General features: G+C 46.0%; 1 protein-coding gene across 4 annotated transcripts in view; it reads left to right on the forward strand.

Annotated features, from left to right (window-relative positions):
* Window positions 1-18249, forward strand: part of CAMTA2 (calmodulin binding transcription activator 2) — a 1245102-nt gene that overhangs the window by 950602 nt on the left and 276251 nt on the right. For all 4 annotated transcript variants that reach the window (XM_085638475.1, XM_085638477.1, XM_085638474.1 and 1 more), the window contains exon 16: window positions 9946-10436. In XM_085638475.1, the coding sequence (XP_085494601.1) occupies window positions 9946-10436 (491 nt within the window). The remainder of the gene's footprint in view (window positions 1-9945; window positions 10437-18249) is intronic.

Raw genomic sequence — 18249 nt, forward strand, 5'->3', positions numbered from 1 at the left:
ATAATTAAAAGCAGCCCAGACCGTAAAAAGAAACCGAAAGATGGAAAACGTCCGCTTCTGGAAGCCCCGCTGCTAGCAGTGAACAAATGTTGAAAAATGCATCATCCCGGGACCACCGAGCAATACAGAGAAAAAATGTACTCGATGTAGAAATATAGATAGATTAGTGTCATACTAGTAGCTTAGTCAGGGTGGTACACTTCACATAACGTGAAAGACATCGCAGTAGTAGTGTGATCCACATCGCATGACACTCAAGGCTGACATCACAGAAACCTGACTCCCCCCTGGTAATGAGGTCCGATGCTAACGGGTCTGCCAAATGAGCACTTCGTTGCTCGTTTCTGTAAAAATAAAATCAACAAAAGGCGGGCAGCCGCACACATCTAAACATAAGCACAAGTCATACAATCTTACCGGCCTCTTCATAAACTGTTCAATTTTAGACGAATAAGGACGCTACTTACAAAAGGGTGGCGCGCAACTAGCGGACATCCTAACCCTGCTCTGGCTCCTGTGGTTATGCCTACTTGGTGTTCCGTATTAATGCAAATCGTCATAGCGTTGTTACGTGAAATGCTAAAATGCGGCGGAGGGCGGCCATCTTAGGAGCGTCAATTGAACTTTATTGAGAGTACTGTGCATCTAGCGGTGCTGGAGTGAAAGTAAATATATCTAAAGCTTCCTCTAATATAAAGAGGATGTATAATGTCCCCACAATTTCGCCAAGGATCAAGTGGAGCATCGAGGACGGTAACCAAATAGATTAGAGTACATTGTAAGGTACCTTTATACCCAGCGTTAAGTGTTCATTTGTGATTATAAATGGGACATGGACGCGGTTTCCGAGCGCATCTCTGCGCCCCTTGCCTGGATAGTGCAAGCGGTGCCGTCTAAGACTGTTCTCAACAGGTGGGGGAGGAAGCATGCCTCAAACGGAGAAGAGCCAGCCTAAAATACAAGTCACTCCAGAGATGGTCGGAGTGCATGCATAGGTACAGAACACCACCGCCTTTCTCCGAAGCGAAGCAGAAATGCCTCGGAGAAACGCAGTGTTGTTTTCGGAATCGGGGGCGTGTTTTTCTTTCTCTCCTCTTGCCATTGGCTGGAGGAGAGAAAAACACGCCCGGGCGAAAAGCAACGAAAAAACACGCCCCCGAATCCGAAAAGGACGGGGCCTGTTCGGAGTGACAAGCCTCTTCTCCAATGGCTGGCCAGCATTCAAGAGGCCAGCCAATGGAGAAGAGGAGAGAAGAGGGGTGGGTTCAAGCCCCTCTTCTCAAAGTCATTAAATCTCGCGAGCGAGACTGCGCAAGCACAGCCTTCGCTAGCCGAGACCTAAAAAGAGAGAAGGCGAGAACCTCAATTCACCTCCATTTGCCGCAACATTGGTTAGGGCTGTGTCGAAACACTGCAGCGCTGTATTCACTGGTCTGTGCACTGCACCCATATTCAATCCAAGAATGTACCAGGATAGACACAGAAAATGCTGCTCGTGTCCGCTACTAAATTGCCATGGTAAAGACGTTCTAATACTAATTTCCATGCATCTCTATAGTTCACAAACACCAACTAGTTAACTAAGCACTGACAGAGCTTGCGAGGAAGCCAGCCCCATCCTGCCATCCGTTACCCGGAAGAAGGCCCAATGGAATGAAGGGGAACTTACTTTGTTTAGCTTCTGGTCGGATTTTAGCAATATTGATCCTGGATAAGATAATGAGCTGAAAGCCTCAGCTATTACAATCTGTTCCCCGCAAATTGGCCGAGGGGGGAAGACACGCGTGGACATTGGCTTCCTAATATTTTGCAGGTCAGCTTTATTACAGTTCAAGGTTAGAAAGACAAAATGCGGCTGACCATGGTTCAGCACTTCAGTTTCTAAATAAAGAAATTAGTAAATTGACTGTGCAACCACACCTGGAGTTCGCCGCACTCTTACTCCACTGGAAACCAGATAAATAAGTTCATAAAAAGAAGGAAGGTGCACCAGGATGAAGTCCAAGAGCTTCAAATGTATTCCAAAATATATCCTTTATTATATTTTCAGTTTAAAATTTGGACATCAGCCAACGCGTTTCGTTCCGAATGGAACTTCGTCAGGGCAGAAGTATCTTGATCTTGATTCACTTAATTCACTTAATCGGTAAACGACAGTCAATTGATTCCAAAAGTTAATCTTAATCGGTAGAGGACTGGATTCGCAAATCGCAAACAAGTTTCAGGGTCCCACAGACTTCTAAGCAGACCAAGTCGTCTTAAGGATGTTAACCCAGGTCCTCCGTATTCACATTCGGGCTAAGTCACAAGAACTCTAGTCACTCAGTTTTAAATGGTCCGAGGGCCAGGATAGCCCATCTGAAAGTCCGGATGAGGGACTCTTACCGAGAGCGTCGACACTGACCAGGATTGCTGGCCGCTACCCTGGCCCTCGGACCTTACTTTGGTCTGATGCTCCAGCCAGGGCCTACTCTGCCTGCTCTCTCTTACTCTCAGCTGTTGCAGCTGGATTCCTGTTTAGGCCTTCCATGTGTTGGCCTTTGTTTCAATTTGATCATCTTATGGGCCCACGTGGTGGTCTTGATCTCTCTATTCTGGCAGAGTTTTTCACTCCGGCTGCCTTCTTTTCCGATATTATCTCAAAGGACTGATGGTAGCTGACTCATTTCCTTACCCTTGTTTTTGTGTTTCGTCAGCCAATGTTTTCCTGGAATGTGGAAGGCTGTCCACATCCTCCATCCTCTTAATCAGTAGTAATTGCTGATTGCTCACCTTGGTACTCGTATATGTTTCTGACATCATCTTGTAACAGTTGTGTGTATACATACATACTTCCTTCTGCCATTACACATATGAGTGGTTTTCTTTTTTTTGCTGTGAGTTAAGATTTTTTTGATGATTCCAGATGTGTTCCTACCACAGTTCTTAGGGTGCAGCTCACCTAAAGTCCTAAGAGCGCCTGGACTCTTCAGTCTTATTACACACCAGTCTATTCTATCCAGGAATATATAGTAAGATCGGTTTGCAGACCCTACGCCGAGGATGGTTTTGCTATAGTATCTATTTCAAAGGTAAGGAATTTGCGGCTAGGTAGCACTGAAAACGTTTCCGGATCCAGATTGGCGCTCGGGGAAAATTCAAAGGTAAGGAATCTGCAGCTAGATCTGTCTCTATAAGATAAGGCGTTACCAAAGGTAAGCAACTTGTTCATTAAGAACTCCCTCACACAGAGGTTGAGTCTGCCCCGGTAGTGCCATCGTACCCATGATGAAGCATGCTATACGACACGGGTGAGGCTTCCTCATCCACTATAGCTGATGCACAAAAGTTAACGAAGTTCTTGATCACCAGCACTTTGTTTGTGGTTACCTTGCTTTAATATCCTGTCTTTGAGCTCAGAAAGGGTTTCAATCACCATTTCCCTAAACCCATAGACCCTCAAATATGGAACAAGCACTGGCAAAGCCAATAGGTCTCACCATAGAGACTTACTGGCTCTGCCAATGTCTTTTCTTCATGCTGTACAGCATCAAACCAGATGCTCCATAGCATAAAGGAAAGATAGAAACATTGAAAAACAAAAAATAAGCATGATGTGGCCACTGGGCTGTGCCACTTTGAAGAAGCATTAAACATACATGTGTGTACCTACAAAATGACCCAGCCCAGCGGGCGCGACTTGAATTTTTTTTTTATATAATGTTGATGGTTTGGGGTGGGGGCAGAAAAGCACACAGGTGAGAGAAGACAGCAGTGGAGATGAGAGAATCACATGAATAAACGAGGGTGGAGAGCAACAAGGAGGTGAGCTGGGGCACAGCAGCATGTGGAAGAGCAAAAACAACATGGAGTGGTGGCACAGAAGCACACAGACGAACGAGAGCAACAAGGGGGCATTAAGCACACAGGAAAGAGAGAGCATCATGAGTGCGGCTGGGGTCAGAAGCACACAGACGAACGAGAGCAACAAGGGGGCATTAAGCACACAGGAAAGAGAGAGCATCATGAGTGCGGCTGGGGTCAGAAGCACACAGACGAACGAGAGCAACAAGGGGGCATTAAGCACACAGGAAAGAGAGAGCATCATGAGTGCGGCTGGGGTCAGAAGCACACAGACGAACGAGAGCAACAAGGGGGCATTAAGCACACAGGAAAGAGAGAGCATCATGAGTGCGGCTGGGGTCAGAAGCACACAGACGAACGAGAGCAACAAGGGGGCATTAAGCACACAGGAAAGAGAGAGCATCATGAGTGCGGCTGGGGTCAGAAGCACACAGACGAACGAGAGCAACAAGGGGGCATTAAGCACACAGGAAAGAGAGAGCATCATGAGTGCGGCTGGGGTCAGAAGCACACAGACGAACGAGAGCAACAAGGGGGCATTAAGCACACAGGAAAGAGAGAGCATCATGAGTGCGGCTGGGGTCAGAAGCACACAGACGAACGAGAGCAACAAGGGGGCATTAAGCACACAGGAAAGAGAGAGCATCATGAGTGCGGCTGGGGTCAGAAGCACACAGACGAACGAGAGCAACAAGGGGGCATTAAGCACACAGGAAAGAGAGAGCATCATGAGTGCGGCTGGGGTCAGAAGCACACAGACGAACGAGAGCAACAAGGGGGCATTAAGCACACAGGAAAGAGAGAGCATCATGAGTGCGGCTGGGGTCAGAAGCACACAGACGAACGAGAGCAACAAGGGGGCATTAAGCACACAGGAAAGAGAGAGCATCATGAGTGCGGGTGGGGTCAGAAGCACACAGACGAACGAGAGCAACAAGGGGGCATTAAGCACACAGGAAAGAGAGAGCATCATGAGTGCGGGTGGGGTCAGAAGCACACAGACGAACGAGAGCAACAAGGGGGCATTAAGCACACAGGAAAGAGAGAGCATCATGAGTGCGGGTGGGGTCAGAAGCACACAGACGAACGAGAGCAACAAGGGGGCATTAAGCACACAGGAAAGAGAGAGCATCATGAGTGCGGCTGGGGTCAGAAGCACACAGACGAACGAGAGCAACAAGGGGACATTAAGCACACAGGAAAGAGAGAGCATCATGAGTGCGGCTGGGGTCAGAAGCACACAGACGAACGAGAGCAACAAGGGGGCATTAAGCACACAGGAAAGAGAGAGCATCATGAGTGCGGCTGGGGTCAGAAGCACACAGACGAACGAGAGCAACAAGGGGGCATTAAGCACACAGGAAAGAGAGAGCATCATGAGTGCGGCTGGGGTCAGAAGCACACAGACGAACGAGAGCAACAAGGGGGCATTAAGCACACAGGAAAGAGAGAGCATCATGAGTGCGGCTGGGGTCAGAAGCACACAGACGAACGAGAGCAACAAGGGGGCATTAAGCACACAGGAAAGAGAGAGCATCATGAGTGCGGCTGGGGTCAGAAGCACACAGACGAACGAGAGCAACAAGGGGGCATTAAGCACACAGGAAAGAGAGAGCATCATGAGTGCGGCTGGGGTCAGAAGCACACAGACGAACGAGAGCAACAAGGGGGCATTAAGCACACAGGAAAGAGAGAGCATCATGAGTGCGGCTGGGGTCAGAAGCACACAGACGAACGAGAGCAACAAGGGGGCATTAAGCACAAAGGAAAGAGAGAGCATCATGAGTGCGGCTGGGGTCAGAAGCACACAGACGAACGAGAGCAACAAGGGGGCATTAAGCACACAGGAAAGAGAGAGCATCATGAGTGCGGCTGGGGTCAGAAGCACACAGACGAACGAGAGCAACAAGGGGGCATTAAGCACACAGGAAAGAGAGAGCATCATGAGTGCGGCTGGGGTCAGAAGCACACAGACGAACGAGAGCAACAAGGGGGCATTAAGCACACAGGAAAGAGAGAGCATCATGAGTGCGGCTGGGGTCAGAAGCACACAGACGAACGAGAGCAACAAGGGGGCATTAAGCACACAGGAAAGAGAGAGCATCATGAGTGCGGGTGGGGTCAGAAGCACACAGACGAACGAGAGCAACAAGGGGGCATTAAGCACACAGGAAAGAGAGAGCATCATGAGTGCGGCTGGGGTCAGAAGCACACAGACGAACGAGAGCAACAAGGGGGCATTAAGCACACAGGAAAGAGAGAGCATCATGAGTGCGGCTGGGGTCAGAAGCACACAGACGAACGAGAGCAACAAGGGGGCATTAAGCACACAGGAAAGAGAGAGCATCATGAGTGCGGCTGGGGTCAGAAGCACACAGACGAACGAGAGCAACAAGGGGGCATTAAGCACACAGGAAAGAGAGAGCATCATGAGTGCGGCTGGGGTCAGAAGCACACAGACGAACGAGAGCAACAAGGGGGCATTAAGCACACAGGAAAGAGAGAGCATCATGAGTGCGGCTGGGGTCAGAAGCACACAGACGAACGAGAGCAACAAGGGGGCATTAAGCACACAGTAAAGAGAGAGCATCATGAGTGCGGCTGGGGTCAGAAGCACACAGACGAACGAGAGCAACAAGGGGGCATTAAGCACACAGGAAAGAGAGAGCATCATGAGTGCGGCTGGGGTCAGAAGCACACAGACGAACGAGAGCAACAAGGGGGCATTAAGCACACAGGAAAGAGAGAGCATCATGAGTGCGGCTGGGGTCAGAAGCACACAGACGAACGAGAGCAACAAGGGGGCATTAAGCACACAGGAAAGAGAGAGCATCATGAGTGCGGCTGGGGTCAGAAGCACACAGACGAACGAGAGCAACAAGGGGGCATTAAGCACACAGGAAAGAGAGAGCATCATGAGTGCGGCTGGGGTCAGAAGCACACAGATGAGACAAAGTGACTTGTAGGCACGGAAGCACGTGAGTGACTGAGGGCAACATGAGCGAGGACAGGAGACATAGGTATTTGGGTGAGAGACTGCAGCATGTAACATGGGGGAGGGCAGAGAAGATCATGTGGAAGGCCACTGTTAACCTCATGCACTCTTATGGAGTGCTAAACAAAAGCATTGAAAATGCAACAGGTCTCGCCTTTGGTTAAGTTAAAGCCATTTGCTTTGCTAATGGTTTTGTAAAGCAAAGCAAATGGCTTTAACTTAATAAAAGGCGCGACCTATTGCATTTTTAAGGCTTGTTTAAATATAGTGCCGAATGTCTTCAGTTGCACATCGCACTGCCTTCTGCATGAGTATAGGACTGCCGTCTAAACTTGCCCGTCGACTATCATTTCAAAACATTGAGCGGGGAATGTGTAAGACATCAATAACTCTCCTGCAGGAGTGACACACGGGTGGTGAAGCTGGATTCAACTGGAATCCAGGGAAAATAAATGCATTTAATAGCGCTGTCGCATGGTACTGCAACTCAGTCTATTTGGAAAATCTAAAATACAGCAACTCTGCAGCGTAAGGCGGCTACAGATTCAATGCTGACTCTCAATCTTTGTGTGGAAATGAATGCCCAGTGCACAGTCCATGAAACCTGCAGCTGCCGGTGTGCTCTCTAAATATCACAAACAGGGGTTTAAGTGGAATGAGCAAACGGGGAAGGGGGGTCTCTCAAAGGGGCAAGGCGATGTAATTAGGGGAGTGGCTTAAAACGCCTACGCTTAAAATCTGTGCATAGCATAGTGAGCGGCCGACTGGTATTTCACTGTTTCTGTCATTGCACACAGGTATATAATACAACAAATAACAGTACACCTACAACAAGCCAGGACTATTGGCTTTGTCTGTGGTTGTTAGTTGCGTAAGATAAATAAGCAACTATGGCTTTGATGTATAGAATTTTGAAAGTGCTTCAGTCCTGAAATGATGAGACTGTGCAAGAACTATAAGTCACATTGAAGTTGCATCAAAGGCAGTGAAGGGTGACACTGCTGCAGAGCTAAGATTTTTTTTTCACTCTGAGGGTGAGTACAAAAATCGATAGCCCGATAAGGAGCCGTCTCAGCGGCTGCTTTTTAGAACTGCCGGTGCCGAGCACCGGCAGGACCCTGCCTACTCAAAGCCCGGACCATAAAGGCTCTTTGAAAACCAAGAGAACCCAAGTCAGTTCATTTTCTTTTCTACTGCTGAGCTTACGAAAGCATCTATTGGGACATAATTTAATATGCCCAGTGTACTCGATGCAGGAAAGCCAGTTGTAACTCTGCATCCATAGGCTTACATCCGTGCATGGGTGCAGATGTTTGACTTTTGGAAATTCACAGAAGTTTCCAGAAGTACATCTGGAAATGGGGCCTCCTGCCAGCCTAGGAGAGTGAGGATTTTCAGAAAGGAACTGTTCCAGTGGCAGGATTTGTTCTGATTTGTACATGAAAAAGGAACTCTTTCTTCATAGAACTGTTTTCAAAATCATACCAATAATTGTGAACTAGATTGACCTCAGCTATTTTATTGACTAATGGGGCGAAGGGGCTGATTTGCGACACCAGCACTGATGTCCTTAGCACCAATCATTGGTCTATAAGATATCCATCCATCCATCTGCCTGCCTAGCTGTCTACTGTCTATCTATCAAACTGTACATATATAATTATATACAGTATACATGTTATGGATTTTTATATTACACATTTATTTTAGGGCAGTTAGGTAAAAAAAAATTGTTTTCCGTCGGAAATGTTTGTTGACAGTGGCCCATGAAATGCTGGATTCTGCTGTTTGGGTGTCTGTAGAAACAAAACAAGAACTATGCTTTGATATGCAGTTAAGAATGTTCACTTTTAGAAAAAATTAAACATTCAGTCGGTAGAATGTAAAGAGTTTTGACGCTATTTTATTCAAGGTGTTAAGCTGCACCTAACAACGCTCACTGATTGTATTCGAATGTTTAGATTGAGTTCACCTTCCTTGTTAAAATGTTGATTAAATAGTGGACAATTGTAGGGCCGTGCTGAATAGTTTGAGGTTTTCATTAGGATGATGATCCTCTTATTTCACAGGGATCTCTGAATTATTTATCGTATTACTGGGGAACTTATGAAATATTTTAAACGTTTCATGGGCCCCTATGGAGTATACACTTTCTACCATACTATTGTAAGAAATAAAAGAATCCAATCATGCACACACACGTGTGTGTGTGTGTGTGTGTAGAGAAAGCGAGAAAGAGTGTGTGTTATTGAGAGAAAGTGTGCGTGTTATTGAGAGAAAGTGTGTGTTTAACCATATGGTGTTCACCGTTTTTTCTTTATTTCTCCAAAATTGTGATGTTTGAGGAATATTCATGATACTCCTTGACTGGTATGATTTTTTGCATATCAAATAATTACCTTAGTAGAACATTGCTGTTTACACTGTACAGTTGTTGGGAGCACAATATCATCTGTGTGGAGTGCGTTGCACTAACAAAAGTGAACCTTGTATCTAGTAATTTTATAGCCCCTGAGAAGTTGAATGAATTGTAAAAGCACAGCTAATTACCTCTGACTGCTCAGAGCTTAGCTCTCCACTACTCTTTTGGCTGCCAGAGATTGTCATCAACATAGCAGACTGCTAAGGCTGACATATTGCTCCTGTTGGTTTATTATCGTCAGGAGTGGTGTTCTGCTACACAAGGCAGTCTATAGGAATGTTTGCCCGATGTGGTCTGTAGAAATATAACACACAGGAGTTCAGATCTGCTACAGCCCCGGCTCTCACTGTGTAGAGTCTATAACTTGATTATTTAAAGCAGTCAGTAACATAATAAATTAAGATTCTTATAATTGGACTTGTTTGAATAAATGTACACTCAATCCATTAAAATATTTATTTTGATGATTACGAAGCAGGTGGTATTGGCAGGTTTTGTACTGTATCTGTCCTTGGTGAGTGAAGTGCTTCGTGCTTATATTGCACTACATTGCTGAATGAAAGGGGCTTCAGTGTGCATGTCACCTGTCACCTTTGACCTAAAGTGTAGAACAGATTAAATTAAAACGTGGTTTCTATTTGTGATGGTGTAATGGTTCCTTTTTTCAACTTCTTCTCTGGTTTAGGCCTGAGTACAGCCAGCAGCATCTCCTCTCCCTCAGAGTTGTCTGAAGGCCCAGTCTCTGTTACTTCTGCCTACTCAAGCAGCTCAGCTCTGCGGGGGTCTCCAGACTACAGTTCAGAGCCAGAGACCAGCCAGGATATGCCCATGGATGTATCTGAGCCCTCCATCTTGCTGCGGCCGGGTAGAACTCTGCCTCCTTCTACAGTTCATAATAACACCATGCCCTCGCTTTCTTCCGAGACAATTTCGGAGAGTCTGAGTAGCCCCATTGGCTGCTGGTATCTGCCAGAAGGCATCTCACCAACCAAGCAGAGGGTCCAGCCGGCTCGCTGTGGTACAGAATCTAATTTCTTCATGGACTATGAGGCCTCGCTTCTGGATGGAGGGGCACGGGGCTACTCTACAAGCCGGGATCCCATCGAAGATGAGCTGCTGGGATACAGTGAGAATGCAGAAAACGAAGACTATCTGCCAGCAGTGGATGTTCTGCAGGTACGGTCTTCCACACAGGGTCTTTTCAAAGCCTCTTTTGAAAATGTGGTGAACTGTTTTTTGAAGGCAGCTAACATTCCTTCCTCACCTTAACATTTGCCTTTTCGCAGCCATCTCAATACCCTCCAGTTTACAATATCCATCACCTCCATTTCCCTCAAATCCTTAGTAAAGTTTCACAAGGCTGTTGCTAATTTAGGATTTGCTGTTCAAGCCATACCACCTCACTCGAGCTTCCTGCCGTAATAAGTTATAGCTGCTCTCTCCGTGTTATCCTGTTTTTTTCACCATACCCCTGTCTAGCCTCGCCTCCCTCCTGTAGTAATGCTTCACTGTGTCCCTTGTACAGTAATACTTTACAGACGTAACACAGGTTTTACTCCAGTCTGCCTGCCTTCATTCTACTGTTGGTAATGTTGCACAACCTTATGACCTCCATGCTGGTTGTACTGTGGTTTGCCTTCCTCCCTCATGCCCTTACTAATGCTTTACAGCCTTGGCACCTCTCTGCAGGTTATAATCATGTTGTCTCTCTCCTACCTTGAGCAGTCTGTCACAGAATTGTACTTCAGAGTAGTTTACACTGCTCTTTTCTCCTTACTGCTCTTTGTCTGCCTTCCCCCTGAGACAGGAGCACTTTCACAGCATTGCTCTTGCACCAGTTGCTTCGCTTCCGTTGGTCCATTTTCATTGCTCCTAGAAAGTGACCAGGTTCTCCCTATTCTTTGGAAAAAGGGGTTGTTTTTATATTTATTTTGGTGTTTTCACTATGGTCTCTAATTGTTGCAACATGCCTGCATTGATTTGCAGTATCAGTATTGTGAAAAGCCATTTGAAGGTACGTTGCTCTGTATTGATGGGCTAACATTTCCCTTAACATATATTTGTGTTTGTATTTGTGAAAGGGATTTAAGAGCGCCAAGCTTCCTGCAGAGCAGTGGAGCCCTAAACAGTGGTTATTAGCACACTCTTTATCATCTACGAGATTCATCTTCATTTTCAGTGGGTCAGTTGTTCGTGACTTGCTAATATGCGGGTAGGTTATGTGTTACATTGTACTGTCTTGTAGGATTTATATTGCGCTTCTTACCCCTGATGAGATCACAGAGCGCTCCGGTCTTCAATGGGTTCCGGTAGGAGTGCATGATTGTAAGGATGTTTGGTGGTTTGTCCTATATGAGGGATGTAGAAAGAAGTTCAAGGATTGCTTTAGATACAGTGTGGTCTATATTGCCGCTCATCACCATCAGGTGTGAGAATAGATGCACTCCAATATTCCCACTTTTTAAATTACGTATCATTTTTAAATTATTAGAAGATGGGCTCCACAGTATAATCCATTGGTATAGTTGTGATGGGAAAGTGCTAAAGCAATGGTTGCTTGAATTCATAACAATATGTTCGAGCCATATGAACAGTAGACCATATGCTGTGCATAGATCGCCATCTAGTGTTGGGTCCGGATGTTTGCACTCTGTTTTAGTTCGAAGAATTCTTTTCCAGTCACGAGTCCTTTCAGTGATAGTGCGCATGGGCATCAACTCCATAGTGAGATTGTTTATCGATCACGTTTCCCATTCTCCGCGTATCGTTTACAGTCCAAAACTTTCAATCAGAAGATTCGTGGAAGGCCGTTGGGCCTACCCGCGCGGGGGTTGGTAGAAGTCGATGGAACGGACTCCATTCAAGTTCTGTCCAGGGTGTCACGGCAAGTTTCCGTGCACCGACTTGCATAAAGTGTGCAACCTTTGCCTATCCCCGGAATATGACGAGAAGGACTGTGACGCGTGTCGGTCGTTTCGATCAAAGGAGAAACTCTGTGACCTTCGGGCTCAACGTCACAAAATGTACCAGAAAAGTGGCTCCGCGCCGGTTCTCTTTGGAGACGAGTCTGAAGAAGAAGAATCACAAGCGCAGGAAGCCGAAATGGAGGAGCAACACATCTCCGTGTCTGAAGCCGACTCCAATGCCGAGGACCTCACACCGGGACAACGGATCGTGAGTAACAAGACTTCCTTCCCCTACCATCTCAACCATAAAAAGGCTCCGGTCCCTCCTCTGCCTTCGGGCCAAGGTCGGCTCCGAGAAAAGATTTCAGCTCGGGCTCTACTCCACGCCGGTGCTGACCCGAATCCTTCGGCGTCGAAATCCAAACACCTTCTGGTTTCCTTGCCACCGGTGCATAAGGCTAAATCTTGAGTCGAAAACTTCGGACACGAAACTTTGGACACCAAAACCGGTGTCTAAAGAAAGTACTTCAAGTAAAGAACCTCGGACCGATATTCCACCTTCGGATCCGAAACAGAAGGAGATTGTGATTCATCCAGAAACTGGACATATTCATGGCAAACTTTCTGAAAAGAGGAAAATGGGCTTACAAGAAGACTAGCACATTCCTCTCAAAAGGAAAAATGTGGGTACTAACTCTTCTTCACCATACATTCAACCTTCTTCACCCATTTATCCAAATGTACTCATTACAGCTATACATTCTCCTCCACCACCATCACCTGCCCCACAGGATACAGGATACAGGGGATGGGATATAGATGACTACACACCACAGGATACTGACCCATGGGATAATTATAATGCTGACCCTTAACCAAATAATGACACCGACCTATATCCATCCAGACCTTCTCCTCCAGATGATAACATTGGATATATTGAGCTCGTTCACAGAGCTGCACAATATCATGGAGTAGAGCGTCATAAAGAGGCTTTAGAGGAGGATTTTCTGTTTGACACACTAAGTTCATCTCAAAGGACTACACAAACATTACCAATGTTAAAGGGTATGCTTAAACATACTGATGACATCTTTAAAGACCCTGTAAGAGCTGGAATCATCACTCCCAGGGTAGAGAAGAAGTACAAATCTGCACCTAATGACCCTGTATATATCAAAGGCCAGTTACCCTTCGACTCTGGTAGTTTCCAACGCTCCTAAAAGAGCTAATTCGCAAACAACAGGGGAATCCCCTCCTCCTGATAAAGAGTCCAAACTAATTGACTCTTCGGGCAAAAGAATAGCGTCACAAGCTGCTAATCATTGGCGCATTGCCAATGCTCAAACACTATTGGCAAGGTATGCTAGAGCTCATTATGATGAGCTTGAAAAGCTCATTGAATTTCTTCCTGATGAGCATAAGTCTAGAGCTAGTGCCCTGATTCAAGAGGGTAAATTAATGACTAATACCTCTTTCAGGTGTGCTCTATATCAATCAGACACAGCAGCTTGGGCAGTAAACACTAGTGTACTGCTCCGTAGACGTGCTTGGTTAAGAATTTGAGGATTTAAGCCTGAAGTACAAGCCTCTATTCTTAATCAACCCTTTGACAAAGAACACCTCTTTGGTCCAGCTGTTGATACATCACTAGAAAAGATGAAAAAGGATACTGAAGTTGCCAAGGCCATGGGGGCCTTACAATCACCTTCCAACAGAGGATCCTTTAGTCGCTCATTTTATAGAGGCGGCTCCAAAAATGTGTCTACAGACAATCCCTCCCCCTCTTACAAGGGCAACAATCAGTCACCCTCTTCAAGAGGTTATTTTAGAGGTGGATATAGAGGAAACATCAGCAAAGGAAGAGGCAGAGGTAACTCAAGACGCACTTCCCCTGCAAACACCAAACAGTGACTTCCTTTCCATACCCCCCGACCATTCCACTCCTGTCGGGGGATGACTTTCCCAATTTCTACTTATTTGGAATACGATTACATCAGACAAATGGGTTCTACAAATTATCCAATCAGGTTATTGCCTGGAGCTTACAAGCACTCCACCGAACGTTCCTCCAAGGTCACACCTCATGTCACAAGAACATTCCAGGATTTCCAGATGTTTGCCTTAGCATGGGGGCCTACATGTGATCCTACTGTGTCAAAAGCATTTGTGGCATTACTAGTTAAAGAGATGGGTGTCCAGTTTCCTCCTAAATTACTGAAGGACAGGTAAGGTAGACAGAGACAGCCAGCGTTCTCATCTTTTCCTTCTTGGATTTCTTCAGTACCAGGCTGGTCCTGTCCTGAAACTTTCAAGCTACTTCTTCCCCTAAGAGTGGCATTTGTACTCGGGCAATTAACCTGTCATGAGAATATACAAGGCAGTGGGCACCAAATTCCATAAACATATATCTCATTCTTGCGATAACTTCGATTCTTTCAAGTGGAGTATGAGTTAATACAAAGAATTAAGATATTTACTTTTGTAAATGGGTGTTCGAGGCATGTGGCTGTAGTTACACTTGCTTTGCATACTCCTGCCATTTATCGTTGTGTCCAGATTTGTGCAAGTTGTTTTCCTTTGAAGAAGTCTTTGCATCACGAGGTAGAGTGACTCCTCTGCGATAATGTGCATGCGCATCTAATCCATTGTTAGATTGTTTTCTTTCTGCTGTCAAGTTCAGGCACATGTGCCTTTGCTCCATTGTTGACTAATCACGGTTCGATAAGCCCATTACTTTTGTTGGTATTGTTTTCGATCGCATTTTTTTATCTGCATGTCGAATTATCTCTACTTCGGTTCGCTTCCACTGCGGCTCTTGCATGGCCTCGCCCTTCGGACTATTTCACAGTCTTTCGAGAATGGATGACTGGTGATGGAACGGACGCGGTTCCGTTAATGCCCAAGTTGTCATGCAAGGTATCTCCATGCTGACCAACACTTGGTCTGTAAGCCTTGTTTGACACCCAAACATAGGAAAGTGGATTGTGACGTCTGCATGTCTTTCCACTTGAAGACGAATCTCCAGAACTGTCAAAAGATTTGCCTGAAAATGTTGCGCAGAACCATCGACGACACTCCAGGCATCTTCGGTGAAGAACCTGCAGAAGAGGAAAAAAGCCACCCTAAACCGTCAGCTGTGGAGGTAGAGACTTTATCCAGTATTGGGGTATCTTTCATAGATTCACATGCCTGAATCATTCCCTGTCGCCAAGGCGGGAATCCCACGGTAAATTACAAAAATAGTGCTATAAGTAAATAACAGTAGTAGGCTAAAAGAAAAAGGCCTAAGGCCTAAATCTTAGCCTATCTACATCATTATAGTAAAAAGAACCAAAAGTTCGCTCTAACCAATCAGCTACCAGCACCCTCTAGAACACTCTCAGCAGAGTCAGTTCTCCTCAGATTTTCACCACACGTCGTGTGGAAGGGAGTCTCCCTGAGTGCCTACTCAGTTCTACACTTCATCTCTTCAGGATGTCTGACAAGAAAGCTCTCATTAAACCCTGCAGGACCTGTGATAAGAAGAGGGTCCATATTGATGACCAGCATAAGGACTGCATTTACTGTCTTTTTCCTAAGCATGTTGCGAAGGATTGTATGATTTGTCGTACTTTCCCTACTAAGACTCTTAGGGATAGAGAGCAAGACTGCTTTTATGGCTTAAATCTTCCTCGGCTGAGGAGGATGACAGAGCCTCAACTTCTAGCAAAAGAGCTAGGTCCCATGACAGCTCTTCAAGTGAGGGAAGAAAACATCACAAAACTTCCCATGATGTTCTCACCCTTCACAGAGGTCACCTAAGCTTTCCTTTGGGTCAACGCTGTCTCCACCCTTTACTTCGGTCAAGGAATCTAAGAGGCTGTCTAAAAAAGCTGTGAGTAAAAGCCAGTTTAAATCTCTCACTTTTACTCCATTGTCGACGACTTCTGTGACTTCTTCTGCCCCATTGTCGACTGTTACTGTCTCGATGACGGCCATTACTTCGCCTGTTGTGTCGACTAAGATTTCTATCACTTCTAAGAAGCCTGTCCTGGAAGAATCGTCGATGAGGAAGTCATCGACAAAGTCTCTGTCGACAACCGCGTCGACGTCAAGCCCGTTGACGAAGGTTCCGTCGACGAAGCCTCCACTGTCGTCGAAGGTGCTGTTATCTGTGAAGTCTACGTTGTCAAAGTCTGCCTCGTTGATGACTGTCCTGTCGACGACCGTATCAGCGAAAATCCCGTCGACGTCGAGTCCATCGACGAAGAGCCCGACGACGAAGAGCTCGTCGACCGACGACTTTACTAACGCAATCTCAAGTAACAACAGTGGTGCTTTTGCCTTCATAATCAACACCAATAACATCTGCATCTTTTCAACTAAAGACTTTTCAAAGACCAGATTACAGTAAAATATCTCCATTTGTGCCGTCTCACCTTTTGGAAACTTATGTTGACGATGAGGATAATGAGGACGAAGACTATGAGGGACCATTTGGCACAGCTCACTATCCTTCTGAGCTTAACAGCAAGTGTCAAGACGATGATGACGATGAATGCCAGGAGCATTATTATCAAGAAGAACTTATGGTTCCATATCCTAGATTGCGTTGAAGGGAGTCGCGCCAGAAGGAAATGAGCCACCTCCCTCCAACGCTCATACAGGGTCTCCAAGCCATGCTGGCAGATTACCGTCAAAGGTTTCCCCCACAGCAGGCTGTCCCAGCTAATCCACCTCCACCAGTGGGGATTCCTGACCCGTTGCCTCAGTCTGAGGTTCCTGTTTCGCCGACTAAGCCTTCAGGTCCTTCTGAGCACGTGCACCACGATGATACATTCTCTGAAGAGGAGGTTGAAGAGGGTGAGTTACCCGACAATCCTAATATTACAGATCCCTGGGACGATTATGTTATAACGATGCCTTCTCCACCCCTTCCTCTTCCTTCTGATTCTCCCACTGAGGACATCGTGGGCTTTCATAATTTAATGCAGCGAGCAGCATCTAGAATCCAGTTGCCCGTTACAGTAGAGCAGACAGACTGCTTTTTGCATGATTTCAAGGAGGAGTCTAGGAAGATCACGAGAGCTGTTCCTATCATTGATTATATCTGGAATGAAGGGGTTAAGATCATGAAGACGCCTTGCATCAATTCCGGCTGTACTTCCTCGCATTGAGAAAAAGTACCGTGCTCCTGCTTATAGTCCATCTCGTCTGATTGGTCATCCACGACCACATTCAGTAATTTCTCAAGGCGCCCAACAACAATCCAAAAAATCCTGTGACGCCTATAACCACACTGCCTGGTAAGGAAGGACGGAGGCTAGACCTTACAGGTAAAAAGTTTTCAACTATGGCAGCGGCTTCTATTAAAGCTGCGAATTCTCTGGCAATAATCGGTCGCTATGACCGTCAAATGTGGTCAGATATGGCGGAACTTATTGACCTCATTCCTGAAGACCGTAGGCAAGAGGCAAGGAAGATTCTGTTGGAAGGAGAACGAGCAGCATCTGAAATCATAGATTGCGCTCTGCACATTACAAACATCAACTTTCGTCAGCTTTCCGGTGCTGCAGTGCTTAGATGCCAGGGATGGCTTAAAGCCACAACTTTCAGGCCTGAAGTGCAAACCCACATTTTAGACATGGCATATGACGGAGAGTCTTTATTTGGAAAACACATTGATGAGGCCCTCCTTGCTATCAAGATTTATTTCGGATACCGCTAGATCGTTAGGCGCCCTTCAATACAGGCACGGATTGTGAGAAAGTGGCTCTGTATATACTGTTCCCTAATAGGTACAGTGTGTACAGAGTCCACAGTCCCCCAGGGTTTGGCAGAGGCTAAAGTTAGATATAACCTTACTCTCTAAAGGGGTAGCTTGGTCGAGCAGTAAGGCAGTATCAGAGGACAGTGTAAAGCATCTATTGTACACACTCAGTCAGCAAATGGTCTCACACACTCAATAACTGAACTCTAGGCCAATGGTTTATATATAAAAAAATAAATGCTTGTTTTATTTTAGAACCAACACTTTGCATTAAAATATACTTTCTCGGAATGAGATGCTTTATATAAATACTTTTGCAATATGCAATTGA

This window comes from Triturus cristatus, chromosome 12 (assembly GCF_964204655.1).
Source record: "Triturus cristatus chromosome 12, aTriCri1.1, whole genome shotgun sequence".
Classification (NCBI taxonomy): Eukaryota; Metazoa; Chordata; class Amphibia; order Caudata; family Salamandridae; genus Triturus; species Triturus cristatus.